General features: G+C 53.0%; 1 protein-coding gene across 3 annotated transcripts in view; it reads right to left on the reverse strand.

The window, feature by feature from the left end:
* SMG6 (SMG6 nonsense mediated mRNA decay factor) overlaps positions 1-15,239 on the reverse strand; it is a 236,654-nt gene that overhangs the window by 15,518 nt on the left and 205,897 nt on the right. For all 3 annotated transcript variants that reach the window (XM_082370523.1, XM_082370524.1, XM_082370525.1), the window contains 2 exons: positions 6,574-6,750; positions 2,690-2,836 (listed from right to left, as the gene is read on the reverse strand). In XM_082370523.1, coding sequence (XP_082226649.1) covers positions 2,690-2,836; positions 6,574-6,750 — 324 coding nt within the window. The remainder of the gene's footprint in view (positions 1-2,689; positions 2,837-6,573; positions 6,751-15,239) is intronic.

Here is a 15,239-nt window from a genome sequence, read left to right on the forward strand (position 1 = left end):
TGAACACGCTGCCTGAGACAGGGCCATGTCCCCTTGGTGCATGCTCCCACAGCATCTTGCATTTCCCTTTGGTCACAAGGCTCGCTCACACTTCGAATCCCTGACTTCTCCACGCCAGTGGACACTCTGGGACAGGACTTCCTTGCTTCGCTCCTGTGTCCCCTCACCACCGGCCTGGTAGGTGCTCACCACCATTTCCTACACTGAGCGGAAGACACGTCCCTGATTCCAAGGAGTTCACAGTACAGCGGGGGGAACAAGTCCAGAAATAAGTGTAATTTGAGACGTGATATACGTTTCACAAATGAGGTATAAATCAGTGCCACAGGAACACTGAGCAGAGAGATGAATTCCTCCTGGGGGGGATCCGGGAAGGCTTCACTGGGGAGATGGGGTTTCATCTGGGGATTGAAGGAAGAATAGAATTTCAACAGGTAACAGGAAATGTGGAGCAGAAAAAGGGTACTCGGGCTTGAGTGAAGAGCAGGAACAAAGACGTGAGAGTGGGAAAGGGCAGAGCTGTCTGGGGACAGTGGGTAGAAAGGAGGGTTAGTGTTGTGCAGGCAGGAGGGCTGGAGTGTCTGGACAGGCACTTTGCGTGCACTGTCTTTCTGAGGGAGTTGCTGTTACCACTTTCATCTGACAGATGAGGAAACAGGCTCGGGGAAGTTAAATGATTTGCCCAATGTCATATAGCTGGTGAGGGCTCATGGGGGACGGGAGGAGAGATTGGGAAAATAGACTGGGAACAGACGAGAAAGCCCTAGATGCCGTAGTAAGGAATTCGACTTTATTAGCCAAGCAAAGGCACTGATGATTCCTGAGCAGGGGAGTGGCTCTTTTGGCAAGAGAACGATGAAACCACATAAGGTGCGTTGCAGGCAGGGAGCCTGGCATGCGGACCGTGTACCACACAACTCCAGGAGCTGCATTCACAGACTACAAGGGAAAGAGGACCCCCCGGACTTGTGCAGTGCAGGCTTGCTGGCTACGATCCAGTCAGTACCTGGACTAGAACGGCTGTAGTGGCAATGGGGATGGAGAAGGGGGCGGATAAACGAGTGAACAGGTAGGATCTGATAAGAAATCAGGCACGAGGGGTTAAAAGCCAGTGAGGAACTTAAGATGATGCTCTCGTTGCTACCATCTATGAACTCACCGAATGAGAATACTTGCTGAGGGCCAACTCCATGCGCTGAGACTAAGAAGTAAGAGAAAGGGAGGAGGAGACCAAGTAACGAATGGTGGTGAGGAAGCCCAGGAGGGTGGTGTGGTCACCAGACAGAGAGGAGACGAAGGTCCTCGTGTGCTGAAGTGAGGCTGGAGGGAGGCGGCTTTGGGGTCCAAAGCTACAGGGAAGTCAAGTGTGATGAAGACCCGACAAAGGTACTTGGTGACCTCTGATGCAACCGCCTCTAAAACTGCTGGGCTGAGAGTCAAGAAATGGAGGTGGTAGTATGGACAGAACTTTTGGGAAGACCGATGGTGAGGAAGAAAAGAGCTACCGGACAGGAAGAAAGACAGCTTGCAGACGAAGCTTCGAGGGCCACGACAGAGGTTCACACAGACTGCGCAAGGGTGGAGAAGGCAGCCACACCACAACGGCAGTGGTGCTGGCAGAGGCTTAATTCCAACTGGTAGACTCATGTGAATACGTCTAAAGGACCATGGGTCCCAACCGGTATCCACTCCCCTTCCCAGGGCAGGGCGCTGTCTGATGCGCGGTCAGGCTGCTACCAGATCACGGTGTGCCATGCACTGTGCTGGGTGCTTTACGTGCACTGGCTCCTGTGGGCCTCACAGCTATTCCAGGTGGTAGGTGCTGTCACCAGTTTCACTCTGCAGATGAGGAAACAGGTTGGGAGAAGTTAAACAATGTGCCCAAAGTCACAAGGCTAGTAAGTGGCGGAGCCCAGCCTGATCAGGTCGGCCTGACCACATGCACTACGCTCCATGCCAAAGGCCAGAGGTGGCTGAAGAGAGCGCTGAAAACAGACATTCCTAAAGACAACTGACGCTTCCCCACGTATGCAGTTAGTCTTAAAGCAGGGAGCATGGCTGGCTATTCCTCGTCTGCCCCGCGGCCTAGATGAGAAGAAGTGAGCCTACAGCGCAGGAGTCAGACCTGGGAGAGCCATAAAGAAAAGCTTGTTGGAAGTGAAGGTATGGGTCCACGAGAGGGCTGATGGTGCAGGAATCCTTACGTGGCGATCGAGTAGTTTCTCCCTAGGGTTTAGAGTGCCCTGTCCAGAGGGGCTCGGCCATTACGGTGGGAATCCAGACAAGCAGACTGTGGCCATGACACCGTCTCTCCCTGAGAACAGGTGTTCTCAACAGAGAATCCACAGCTTTTCCGAGAGTGTCTGGACAACGTTCAGGGGAACTCTGAAACCCCTGAAATTGTGTGAAAGGTTGGGTATGTGTGGTGTGTGTTCATAGATCATCAATGGGGGAGAAGTTTTCAGCAGATTCTGAGAAGAACCTGGCCCTGCTTGCAGCCCAGGAGGAGGGAGACTCCAGGCACCAAACCAGAATTTAGTGGCAGAGGAGGAAAACAGGTGGTGGAACCAGTCTGGACACTGCAAGACTTCCTGAGTGAGAGGGTCCTGCTCATCCCTACTCCCATCTCCTTCATGCCCTGTACAGACCACCAGCCACACGGGAACCACCCTCCCCAGGCAGGCCCTACCTGGATCTTCTCTTGGCGACGTTGCTGCTCCGCTATCTTCCTGGCCAGAGCCAGCTTCTTGGCCCGAAGCTCCCTGATGTCATCCTCGCCCCCGCTGCCTTCAGCCTCCGAATCTTCCTCAAAGTCTTCAATCACCACGTCCTCTTCCTTTGGCGGTGGTGCAGGCCAAGGGAGAGAGGAGACTGTGAGCCCACAGCACAGACCGGACCCACCCTTCCGTCCCTCCTGCATCCCAATCCAGGCCTATCTGGACCATTTCATGCACAGGGCCCCAAGGTGTGTGCTTCCCCCAGCTCAGGCAGAGGCAGGTCGAGGGAAATTGTCATGCTTCTCCCCCGGTAACTGCTCCCCTTTGCGCTCCAGGGCCCTCCTCTTACAGACTCACAGATCCACACCCTATCTACTTCCATGCCTATACTCATAGCCCTTCCTTCTTTGCACACACTCAAAATGTCAAACTTTGGGCCCATTTTCATTTTGAAATTCACCAAAGGGGAAAACAACAGAGAAAGTTAAACCACCCAATTTAAGTCTAATTCATGCTAACGATCGGATAGGAATCATTCTGGCCAACAGCTGGGAGCTAGGCATGGAAGCTCCTCTGCCCCAGACGGCGTCAGGGAGCAGATGCTGTAGCTCAGCAGACCTTGCCCTGGTTTCTTTTTAAGACCACAGCCTGGCGGTGTGGGGGCTGGGGGCCCCATGATAGGAATTCACATGCCATGACCTTGCTCAGCTGCCCTCTGGGGGCCTGCACAGACTGGGAGATAGTTGGCTAGCTTAAGGAGTCTCCTGCCAGGCTGGTGGAGCCTTCCCCAGGGATGGCACCTCCCTGCTTGCAGCCTCAGCTCTTAGAAGCCACTACTCCCCGGGTGGTCCCAGGCTCCATCTCGCACTCTCTCACTTTTGGCCTTGGTCAGTAGAGAACATGCAGCTGCCCAAGAGAGTTTCCTTTGAGGGACAGGGTTAGCACGGGTAATAGGGGGTGACTTAGTAGGAGAAGATTCCTGGGTCTGAATGTTAACTGGATGATAATAATGACAATGATTATGACAATAACGGCTACCATTCACTGAGTGCTTATTATGAGGCCAGGTACCAGGCCAAGCATTTTTCATGCATTAACTCATTTAATACAATAGTCTGTACATAGATGCTATCATCATCCCTATTTTATAAATGAACAAACTGAGGTCTAGAGAGTTAAACAACTTGCTCAAGGTCACGAGGCTAGTAAGTGGCAGAGCAGGGATTCAAACCTTAGTGAGTCTGATTCCAAAGTCTGTGCTCCTACCAATAATACCAAGCAGCACAGGTGCGGTCCTGGATCTAGATGGTAAGCTCAGACCCAGCCCTTCGCCAGGTCTCCCACAGACTCAAAGGGATCCTGTTCCATACAGACTCTCTCTCCTCTAACCGTCCATCTCAATGATATTCTGAAGGACTCTCTTTGCGGAAGGTGGTTAGCAAGAGTGCGTGACTGGGTAGGTGATGCTTTGTTTTAGGAGTAGAATCTAGGGGTGGGAAGACAGGTGTTCTGGCAGCATCCTTAAGGAAATGGATTCTGTTCTGCTCATGAAGAATGATGTCTGAAGAAACAGCTCCCCTTTCCTCTCCCAATCAGCTTAAGGGACTCAGTCTTGCAGTTAGGAGAGATGAGATCTCGGGATGGCGCCAGAACTGCCACTATCCTAAGAGGTCTCAGGGGTCTGGGATGCTGTCCGCAGTCACCACTCATCTGACAACGCGCGGGCTCTAGTGTCACAGGGCCCACTTCCAGAGAGGCCCAGGCCGTGGGAAGGAGGAAGACTCTCTCTGCACATTTACTTCCTGTTCGTGGGGTTAACCTGGACCAGAGTAAGTGGAGTAGGGTCCCTGGCTGGTCTGTGGGGGACACTGCCCCTGCCTGCTCTGACCAGGGATACACAGGGTTATCATGGGGCTTGGACTGAGCCTGACTGAGGTCAAAAGAGGGTCAGCGAGGCTTGTCTGAGGTTGGCTCAGCTCTCATAGCAAACGAGGAAGTGCAGGGTTGTGAAATTACACAGACCAGGGTAAGTAGGGTTTCCCAGGGGCCACTAACATAACGGAACCCAGGAGGCTCGTGGGAAAAGGAAGAAGTGGGCAGCATGGCATGGGTCACAACCTTTGTCTGGTCAATAAGCCTAAGAAGGAGGGAGAAAGAGTGTGGCGCAGCCAAGATCTGGGACCGAGAGCTGGTCTGTTCCTTGTGAGAGTGGAGGAGCCCCTCCCTCTGGGCATCGCCTGCTTCCCTGGATTTGGTCCTGCAGGCTCCTCGGGCCAGGGGACATCTCTTGCAGCAACCCTGGAGAGCCACCTTGCTCACCTTCTACCGCCCGCCCCAGCCTTAAAGCGCGAGTGAGAGAGCTGACCAGGGCGCTACCCCACCCATGCTTCCCTATACGGTGCCCAGGGCTTGGGTGGCACTGCGCTGTCCTGCCTGAAGCCTGGACACCTCGATGGCTTTAGCAACCTCACTGTCTCCTCCCATACTGACAGCTCATTCTTTTCCGTTACTCCCTGCCCAGGTTTCATCTGGAGAGTCTGGAATCATGGGCTCAGCTTTATCCCTGGAACCACCTCTATCCTGTGTCATCAGGGGTGGGGTGGGGTTCTCCAGCTATTCTAATGAAGCCCATCCAAGATTTTGCTGCTCTGAAGACTCTGAACCAAAGGTGGCCACTCTATCACTGCTTCAGATCACCAACGACAGCTTCCAGCTGACATCTGGCTTCCCTGGCCTGCTGCTGATTTCATCCCCACACCCCACCCTGCTCCACCAGGCGCTTGAGACTGCTGCAGGCCAAATGACTGTGTTGGCCTACGGGTGACCTGGCCTCTGGCTACAGTCGCTTGCGTCCCTTCCTTGAGTCCCATGTTCTTTCCCACCTAAGTCCCCTCTGTCTATAATGGGGCAAAAAGAAGGAAAGAGTCAACCATCAGGCAAAGTGAGCTATGTGTGCATACACACCCAGACACCCACACCCAGACACAGAGCAGGGCAGCTGGCAGCAACAGTAAGCACAGTAAACGCACGCAGGCACCGACACCGTCCACACTCACATTTACTCAGAACCCACAGACAGCAGGGAAGCTGGCAGCAGTGTTCAACTTACACGGACACACAAACCCACTGTGCACAGAACCACGGTAACAATCACCCCCAGAAAGATACATACATGTACGGCAAGGCAAATGTCAGCGGGGTTTGGCAGGGGTGGGCACTCAGGCTGGCACGAGTGCACGCGCGCGCGCGCGCGCGCACACACACACACACACACACAGTCTGGAGTGAAGCAAGGGCTACAGGAACAACCAAGGGCAAACAAACAAGAGGAGAATTCCTTAATCACATCAGGATGTGCAGGAGGGAGGGTGGGAGGGAGCAACGGAGGGAGGGTAGGCCAGGGAGGGGGTGATTTTCCACACGGGGCCAGCAATGTCAGCTCTTCCTGTACGTGTGCTGGAGGCTGCAGTTCAGGCCTGTGCTGCACTGAGCTCCACACATCCATAAACTTGATCCTCGGCCTGAACCCTAACATCCCACCCCCCCCAACTCCCTTTCCTAAGCCTCCAGAGCTGCACATTATTAAACTCTTTCTTTCCCTCCCTTCTCCTCCACTGCAACATTAAAAAGAAGCATCTGGAGCTCGTAGCAGAGCGAGATGGGGGCACCGGGGTGGGACTGGCAGGAAGGGGCACCAGCAGAGTGCACTCTTGAGAAGCTGGCTGGTCACGTCAACATCGCCACCGCTCTGAGTGGTTATAAATAACCAGGGGTAGAGGCTGAAGCCCGGGCAGAGCAGCGCTGGGGGGATGGGGGAGCCTTCCTTCGGCCACAGCGGGCTCTTCCCGCATTGTACCTCATCTTCCAGTTGTTTTCCCTCTTGGCTTCCCATTTCCTTTCCCATGGTGTCTGGGACGGGTGCCACTGACACATATTTTCCACCCTTGAATGCCAGCAGAGGCTCTTCTTGTCCACAAAGGGCTTCCAGAAAATACTTCAGCACTGTGACCCTTTTGCAGTCGGCTGCAATAACCTACAGGGCGAGAGGGAGAAGAAAAACAGCATTTTCTGAAAGGGAAGATGAGAGACTTTGTTTGTTGGCTGAGGGGCACACGAGAAATGTGTCCACTGGGCAGGGAAGGCGGAGAGAGTGAGCGGGAGTGCGTGCGTGTGAGGTGAGGAGGAGGGCCGAGACCCTCTGAAGGAAGACAGCACCATCTCCCCTTAGGTCACCTCTCGGGGAGCAGACAACCCCCGGACCAATGACAGGTGTCCTCTGGGGTTTCGCCTTTCTTTTGCTCAAGTCCTGATATGAAAAAAGAATAAATTAAAAGTCTTCCAAGTTTGGTATCTAGCTGATAGAAGGAAGGGTGGCATGTAAAATATTGGCTGTCACAGAACATAGCTCGCTGGTACCCTCACTGCCGCTCTCCATTCTTCTCCCAGCTCCCCTCTCGCCAGACTCCCAAGAGGAGAACTTTCAGCCTGAGTGTGAAATGAATGATGAGGGCTTTCTTGGCTGCTTCATTTCACTCAGGTCATTTTGGGTTTCCCCTGACAGGTTCCTGCCCCACCTAAGAGCTTCTTACGCTGAAGAGACTGGGGTCCGGCAGGAAATTGTTGTCAGGAGAAGGGAGACAGGCAAAGCAGGTGGGCGTGTGTGTGGGGAGTGTTTCACCAAGCTCTGTTCCTCCGGGGGTTTAGGCCATCCTGCTCCCATGTGGCCACGTCAGCACATAAGCCAGTGCTGTCAGAGAAGCTGGGGCTGATTTAGCTAAAATGAAATTCAGTATCTTGAGCAATCATCAAATTTGTAAGTGGCTCAGAGAAAGTTTCCATAGTCACCCTGTCTGGGGTCCTTCTCCTGCGAGACCTGCAAACCCACCTGCTTTGCACCTTCTCGTGCCCTACTCTTCATCCCTGGCCTCTGGGGTCCTCTCCTCCCTTCTGGGAGGGCGCTCACCAAGGGAGAAGAGGGGCCCATTTGATCTGGAGCTCACAAGTGGTGAAGGCCGTTCCCACAGGGAAACACTTCAGTGGCCAGATATGTCACAGGGTGGCAGCCCCTCCATCATCACCGACTCTAGCCCCTGCCCCTCGACCCCCAAACCCCATGCTTCCCATCCTGTCACATGACAGGGACTTCCCTGGCTGTATCACACAGTAAAGTTACTAACTTGGAGACTGTCTTTGATTGCTTGCTCTTTGTTTCACAGGTGCATTTGTTATCGCCCGCGCCTGGATAATAACTCCACTGGTGGCAGAGACTACATCTCATACTTCCCTGGCAAGGGGTGCTAAGGACAAGCAGGGCACTCAGGAGGTTTACAGTAAGGGTTGACAGGCACAGGGGAGCTTGGCTGGGTACCAGAGGGAGCAGATGAGGCAGGTGTGATCCAAGTCCTCCAGGAGACGTGGAAATGAGCTCCCCTCTGGCAGCTGGCTGGCCAGGGAATGTGCAGCACACAACTGTCAAGCCTGCGCTCCATGACTCCGTCCTCTGCCACCTCTCCCAACCTCGGAGTGGACCCCCCCCTTGCCCCACCAATGGCCTTGATAACAACTGAGGCCTGAATCGCAGGCTAAGTACCTCGACCACCTGAGAGGCTAAACCAAAAGGTGCTCAGCTACCCAGAAAAGGCTTAGGAAAGGACAGCTGTCTTGAGCTTGGGGTGCCCAGTCCTGTGCTTAAAAGGAGGAAAGAAGCGCTTGCTGGGCCAGGGCAGGTAACCATGGGTTCCATCGCGTGTATTCAAACATGTGATGAGGAAGGCTAGAAATACAGAAGCAGGGGCTAAAAGGCATTAAAGAACAGAGCTGAAATGAGTAATAGCCTGGCAGGCAGCACGCACAGTGGCCTCCCTGCATCCCCAGCCTCTCACTTGCAGAGGAAACTTCTGCATTTCCACAAGACTGCCAGTTTCCTCTCAGTGGTCTAATTTTAACCACCTTGTCGTTACAGTGTGTGTCAGCCACCTGACCCCACTATGACCTCTGACCTTATGCCCCAGTTACTGCTTGCACTATGGAGAATTATGTAATGGGTCCAGGACTTTCCTTTTCGGTGTGAGGCTGCTATCACTGAATGGAGAGGAGGTGGGGGTTAAGGGGTGAGAGGAGGACAGAGGAAAACCTTACAGTGGTCCTTGGCATCACCTGGATGGTGAGAGGTATGCTGGCACTCCTGCTGTGTGTGCTGCAGAAATCTGCCCAGGAGAGGAGAGTGTGCCCATGGGTGTGTGTGCTGACAGGCGGGCAGAATTCCTGCTGTTAGGGCATGGGCTGGATGGCATGCTGAGTGGCTCAGGAAGAAAGGGTGATTCCTGGCCAAGGGGGAGAAAGGCCACATGTGTGGACGTGGGTCTCCTGGAGACGGGGATTTCCAGGGCACAGCAGGACCCAGGGATGCAGACATCCTGAGCCTGCCTGCGGCACATCCTTAGAGGATCAGGGGGAGCTGTTATTCACGTGGACACCAAAACAAAAAGGAGTGCCACCTCCCTCCCCGGGCCCCTGCTCCCTATTTTAGTTTTCACTCTGTTTGGAAGGAACCTGATTTCCGGGGGATTTTGTCTGCTATGGCCATCAGTTCCTCCCTGAGGGCAAAGGAACTCCTGGATGATTCTCAAAAGGGCTTTGATCCAGCGGGGTCTCTGAGTGGGGTGTAGAAAAGAATTCTACATGTTTGGAGAGAAAAGTCACCCAGCCTTTTGGAAGAGTGTCCTCGCCTTTGCAATCCAACTAGCAGGGAGGACAGCTGACGTTGTATGGTCTCCTTAGGTTTCAAAGTGCACGATGGAGTGAGGAATGGGGTTTGAGCTACTGAGGAGATGCGGGGACTGAGGGGCAGAAAGTCTAGGGCTTGTCCGGGGCACAGAGAAACCCTCGGTCTCCAGCCTGCCGGCCTGTCTGCTCAAGCATTGTGCTCTCAGGTGGGAGGAATCAGCCCAGCGGGGTGGATTCCTCCTAGACAAAGCCTCCAGCACTTGAGTTGGGGGAAAAAAAACCCAGTTTGAATATGGTTAATAAGGGGTATCACGAAGGAAGGCGCCCTTTAAACCATTCACACAGAGCCAACTCCAAGATGATCTCTGTCTGGCCAAGGAGGACTTCCTGGTAGGAGAGGGGTTAAAGCTAGGCTCCCGGCTCGGAGAGGAAGGAGTCCAGATGAAGTCTATGACATAATCCCCACAATAGCTCTGTTCATGAGTACATTTTTCCATTCTATATCAATGAAAAACAGAGAATGTAAGTGGTATGTACATTGTAGCTCTGGGCAAATTCTAGATTCTCTAGAGGAGAAGGATCTGGGCTGCAGAGGCCTCCTTCCTGGGCTGTTAACAGGTGGGGCTGGCCAGGGGCTAGAGCTGAGTAAAAGGGCTGCTGGCCAGGGAACACCCGGGTAACCTGAGACCCGGCACCTTCTCAGGGGCAGTCACGGTCCTTCTGGAGAGACTCACTGTGTAGGAGACCATTGGGAGCTGCAAAGTTGATGGTCCAGTCAGCTCTGAAAGAAGACTGGGGCTGTGGGTCAGGGAAGGGCTGAAAGAAAGGCGCCCAGAGAAAGCCCCTCTCCCTCCCCCTGAAGACGATCTGAGGCAGTGTGCCCCATCGGCGGGAACTGAAACCTCTAGCTTCAGGGCTCCAGCTACCACCCGGATCAGGTCCACACGCAAAGAACCAAGCAGAAAGGAAAACTGAAAGTGAGATGTGGCAAGGCGATGTGGGAGCCTGGCCTGTCACAGGCTCAGTTCCTTAGACAGAGAGAAAGTGAGCATGCACATGGTAAGCAGAGGCTGGCATTTAGAGGAAGGTTAGGTCCTGAGGAAAGCAGGAAGAAACCTCTAGGGCAGGAGAGAAGAGGGAAGGCAGTCTGGGGTATCTTAGCAGTGGGCCAGTGGATGAGAAAAGAATGTTGTTCTCTGAAAACTGGTGACTTTCTACAGGCACTCGGCAGAGGACCAGCCCAGCCTGGGCAGAAATGCCTAGGAAGGAACAGAAAAAGAGGTCCAAGCAGTCTTATGGAAGGTGGCGGAGGGAGAGAGAGAGAAAAGGAACTGAGCACCAGGTATCACAGACGGATGTTAAGTGGCAAGACTTAACACCAGCCATGAGGAAGGGAGAAGAGCCCTGATCCAGCCAGGGAACAGGAGGGAGGGGCCAGAGAGATGAAGCAGGCCTCTGGATGCAAGCTCCAGGGAACGATGGACTCACTCCATCTTTACTGGGTCCCTATTCAAACAGGCCTCCTGGAAGGCACAAACACTACAGTGACTGGTTAGATTTTGCAAAATTTCTTTTTCTGAACTTTTGGTTTGGGGGAGTCAGAATTTAAATTTGCACTATCAGCCAGTTCGATTATTTTCTGGTTTAAAAAGTCCTGCTTGCTACCGCTCCTCTGGTTACAGAGAAAAATCACACGGGTTTTTCCCCTACAAACTCCAGTTTACAGGTTGTTTTTCTTGTTTCTCTAAATGGTGCCAATTATTCTCACATTTGTTGAAACCTTCAATCAAACTTTATAGCTTGTTAATTTTACAGAATGTCCTTACAGCAAATAAGATGCAGACAGAAAAGTGAAGTCTTGCTGAAATTATTAAGAAATCTTAAAATAGCCTACAAATCCATTATCAAGCCTGGTAAAATACAGGCTGCTTGGCTGGCTTCTGAGGTCAATTAGCAATGGGTTAATAATCATCTCCAATGAGCCCAGCCTACAGGATTGGCTACAAGAAACTGAACTCAGACTAAAGTGTTTTCACAAACTGAGAACCTCTAGTTATACACGACTCGCCTTCACAGGAGACTGAAGGGTGGGTAGGACAATTCTGTAGTGGCCAAGGGTGGGTCAGCCTGAGAAGAGGTCTGCCAATGAAAGTTCAGACACAGGGAATCCTCTGGAGCTGGAGGACAGAGGAAACAGTTTATTCACATTCCTGGAGGAGGGGCTTCCAGGCAGCGGGGAAGCTGGCCACGAGGATGCACATTCACTCTGAAGACAGAGGCAGCAGCTTATGATGGGGAGACAGACACTCCCAGCCTAGATGAATCAGGACGACTGGTACTGATTTGTTGAGAGGGTCACAGGTCAGAGGGGAGAGAAAGAAAGAACCTGGCAGGCACTGAATGACAAAGTGGACAAGGAGAAAAGGCATGGATCCTTGTGCCAGACACATCCTGACAAGCCCCGGGTACCCTGTCCAAGGGCATCCACTCAGCGGGTCACTTGTTCCCCGTCCCTGCAGCAGCAGGACTGCATTTCTTTGCAAGGCAGCTAAGCACAGGCTTGCCCTCAGTCACTTTTGACCCCAATGTCCAGACTCAGCCGTCCCTAGTCCTAGTGCCAGTTGAGGGGTCAGTGGGTCACAAGATGAAATGCTAACATCGTCGGCCAACCCACCCCGCAGTAGCTATACCACTCCACGTGTCCGGTCCCAACAGCTGTGTTTTCTTCTTAGCGGAGGCAACGTGGGCTGTTACCAATCAGCTGGCAATGCACAGATGCTTGTTCAGAGTGGATGGCAGCCTGCTAGCCCCACCCATACCTCCCCCCACCGTGTGTGTGCGCGCACACGCACTGGTCTTAAGTGTCCTAGAGGGGGGGTGGGTGGGAACTGGCAAATGGTTAGGTGGGAAGATTTGGTGGGGGTGGGGGAGAGGCTACTCCATTATTTTTATTGAAGATTCCAAAGGGTAGGGGTACTGAGAGGGAGATTATGTTCACACTGGAAGGAGAGTTGGGAAAACAGAGGAGATGTGGAGCATACACTGGTGGTGAGAAGGTAAGTACAGAAGGAAAAACAGGTCCATTCTGGGAAGAGGCAAGCTTAGGCAATACAGGGGGTCGGTCAAGAGCCTGGGCTTCCTAGTCAGAGATCAAGAGTTCAAGTGTTAACTGCCACTTCCTAGCTGTGTGTCCTTAGGCAAGTTACTTAATGTCTCTGAGCCTCGGCTCAAGTTGTTTAAAAGAGATAATGTATATCAAATATTTAGCAAGGTGTCAGGGCTCAGAAAGTGCTAAGTAAATGAGTGGCTATTATGTTTTTTCTTCTTTGCTGCCTCACTCTGCTCAGAGACAGGAGGGGTACTCTGCCTGACACCACTGAGATGTGTGGAAGCCAGGCTCAGAGGTAAGGAAGGAAGCATGGGGCAGACACACAGCCTAGGGCTGAGGGGAAAGGCCCTGGAATGCTCACCTGGCTGTTGAAGCTGCTGAAATAGTTTATTTTGAGCTAAGGTGTTGGATCCAGGTTGCTGGACAAGCCAGTTGGTGGAGGGAAGCCCTGGCCTCTCTGCAGCTGCCCCCTTCCTATTCTCTACAAAGATTCCTGGACCTAACCATGGGCATGCGTGCATTCTGCAGGACTCCAGAGCATGGGCTGTAGGACAAGCCCGGCACTAAGGCACACATCAGAAATAAGGTCCTGCAGTGGACATCACAACCACCTTGCCCATCTGGCCCCTTCACACTGGGGCGTGGGCGGCGACTCTGCCTCTGTTAATGGCATCCTCCTTAAATGAGACCAGCTGGATCCTTGCTCCAGGTCTTTCAATACAAGAGAAATGATGAGAAAATCCTCTTCATGCTCTCAGGTGGTATTTTCTACCCACCTGAATTTCCTGAGCTTGGACATTCTAAGCAAAGGCAGAGAGGAGTCTTGGCTCTCCTGGGCAGAGGACAGCGGGCTCTTCTTGAACTGTTCCCTCATGGAAAGAAAACTGTTTTTTTCTGGAGCTCTAAGCTCCGGCTGCACGAGCAAGGTGCATTCTCAACAGTGAGGGCGTCGTCGAGAGCAAGCTATAGGCAGCAGTAGCTCGGGCTGCGGTCCAATCTGCTTCCCCTGCAGAGGCTCTGAGAGCAGCCACCCGCACTGGCAGGGGCTGGGCGGATACTGGCACTGCCAACACAAGCCTTTCAGGTCTGGCTGGCTTCAGCTGCTCTGAAACCTGGAGCACAGGCACTGGGGCCCTCACTCACTAACCAGCAGGGGAGGCTACAAGCTCAGCCCCTGGGGAGGAAAGGCCTGAGTCTGTCTCAGTCTGCAAATATCCACATGCAGTCTGTTTCTACACTGCCGGTTAGTTCTGGGCCAGGAGCACTGTTTCTTGTGCTCTGGTCGCTCTGAGCCACTTTCTTATTTGCCTTCCAGACAGCCAGGATCAGGAGCCGCCCCTTAGGTTCGTGTGCAGACTCCTTCACCCGATCTGTTCCTAGTTTTATTTATCTTATGTGTGTGGAAGAATGCTGAGACCTGCAGCATTCAACACATCCAGTCAACATTCAATTCAACAAATATTTACTAGGTGTTTACTGTGTGCACTAGGGCCCGTTCTAGACCCTGAGGATTCAGCAGGAGGGGGGTGGGGCACATTCAGAGCAGGTGCATCAAAGACTCCCAAGAGAGAAATACGCCCTCTCCCCCGCCCCCATTACCTACAGCACTCAAAAGGGCAGAGTTCTCATTCCTCTTCTCCTTCAAGAGAGGAGGAAGAGGCAGCCCGGGGAGAAGAAAAGCTCTTTGTAGAGACTGGGCACACTGCTCCTTTATCCCTTTCAGGCAGATAGGTCCTGAGGAAGTCGGGATGGAGAAGTCCCTTGGGCTCAGCCTTAGTACCAGATGAAATCCCAATGTCTCTCAATGCTCTCCATGATCTGTGCAAGCCCTCCCCACTGTACATCACCACAGGCCTTCTTGCTGTTACTCCCTAATCCCCAACTCCAGGCCCAGGCAACCCTGCTCAACATTCCCCTGTGGGCCATTTGCCCCACCCCGGCACCTCTGAGACTTTACAGATTATTCCCCGAACCTACCCAACCTACAAGGCCTTTACCTTTATGCAATCAATTCATTCCCTCACCTTCTTTTATGTTTGATAAAAAGTCTTTCTTTCCTTTTCTTTTTTTTTAATTAATTAATTTGTTGGCTGTGTTGGGTCTTCCTTGCTGCGTGCAGGCTTTCTCTAGTTGCGGCAAGCGGGAGCTACTCTTCGTTGCGGTGCGCAGGCTTCTCACTGCGGTGGCTTCTCTTGTTGTGGAGCACGGGCTCTAGGCGCGCGGGCTTCAGTAGTTGTGGCTCGCGGGCTCTAGAGCGCAGGCTAAGTAGTTGTAGCACACAGGCTTAGTTGCTCCGCGGCACGTGGGATCTTCCTGGACCAGGGCTCGAACCCGTGTCCCCTGCATTGGCAGGCGGATTCTTAACCACTGCGCCACCAGGAAAGCCCAAAAAAGTCTTTCTTTTCAAGAAGTCACCGTCCAGCCCACCAGCCCACTGTCCACCAATTTTTCCTAAGGCCCTGCTATGTGACATGCTAGACATTTCGGGCACACAAGAGAGAATAAGGCAGATGCAGTCCTTGACACTTCACAGAACTTTCAGGCCATGGAGGGATTCCACAGTAACCTGGTACTAACCTCTTCCAAATCCCCAGTTGCCCCTCCAGCGCCTACAGGCTAGGCCTACACGTCCTCCTCTTCTCCGACCTCATTAGCAGCCCTCAACACCTGTATCACTTGGATGCCAG

The sequence above is a fragment of the Balaenoptera borealis genome, assembly GCF_965194805.1.
Source record: "Balaenoptera borealis genome assembly, chromosome: 20".
Classification (NCBI taxonomy): domain Eukaryota; kingdom Metazoa; phylum Chordata; class Mammalia; order Artiodactyla; family Balaenopteridae; genus Balaenoptera; species Balaenoptera borealis.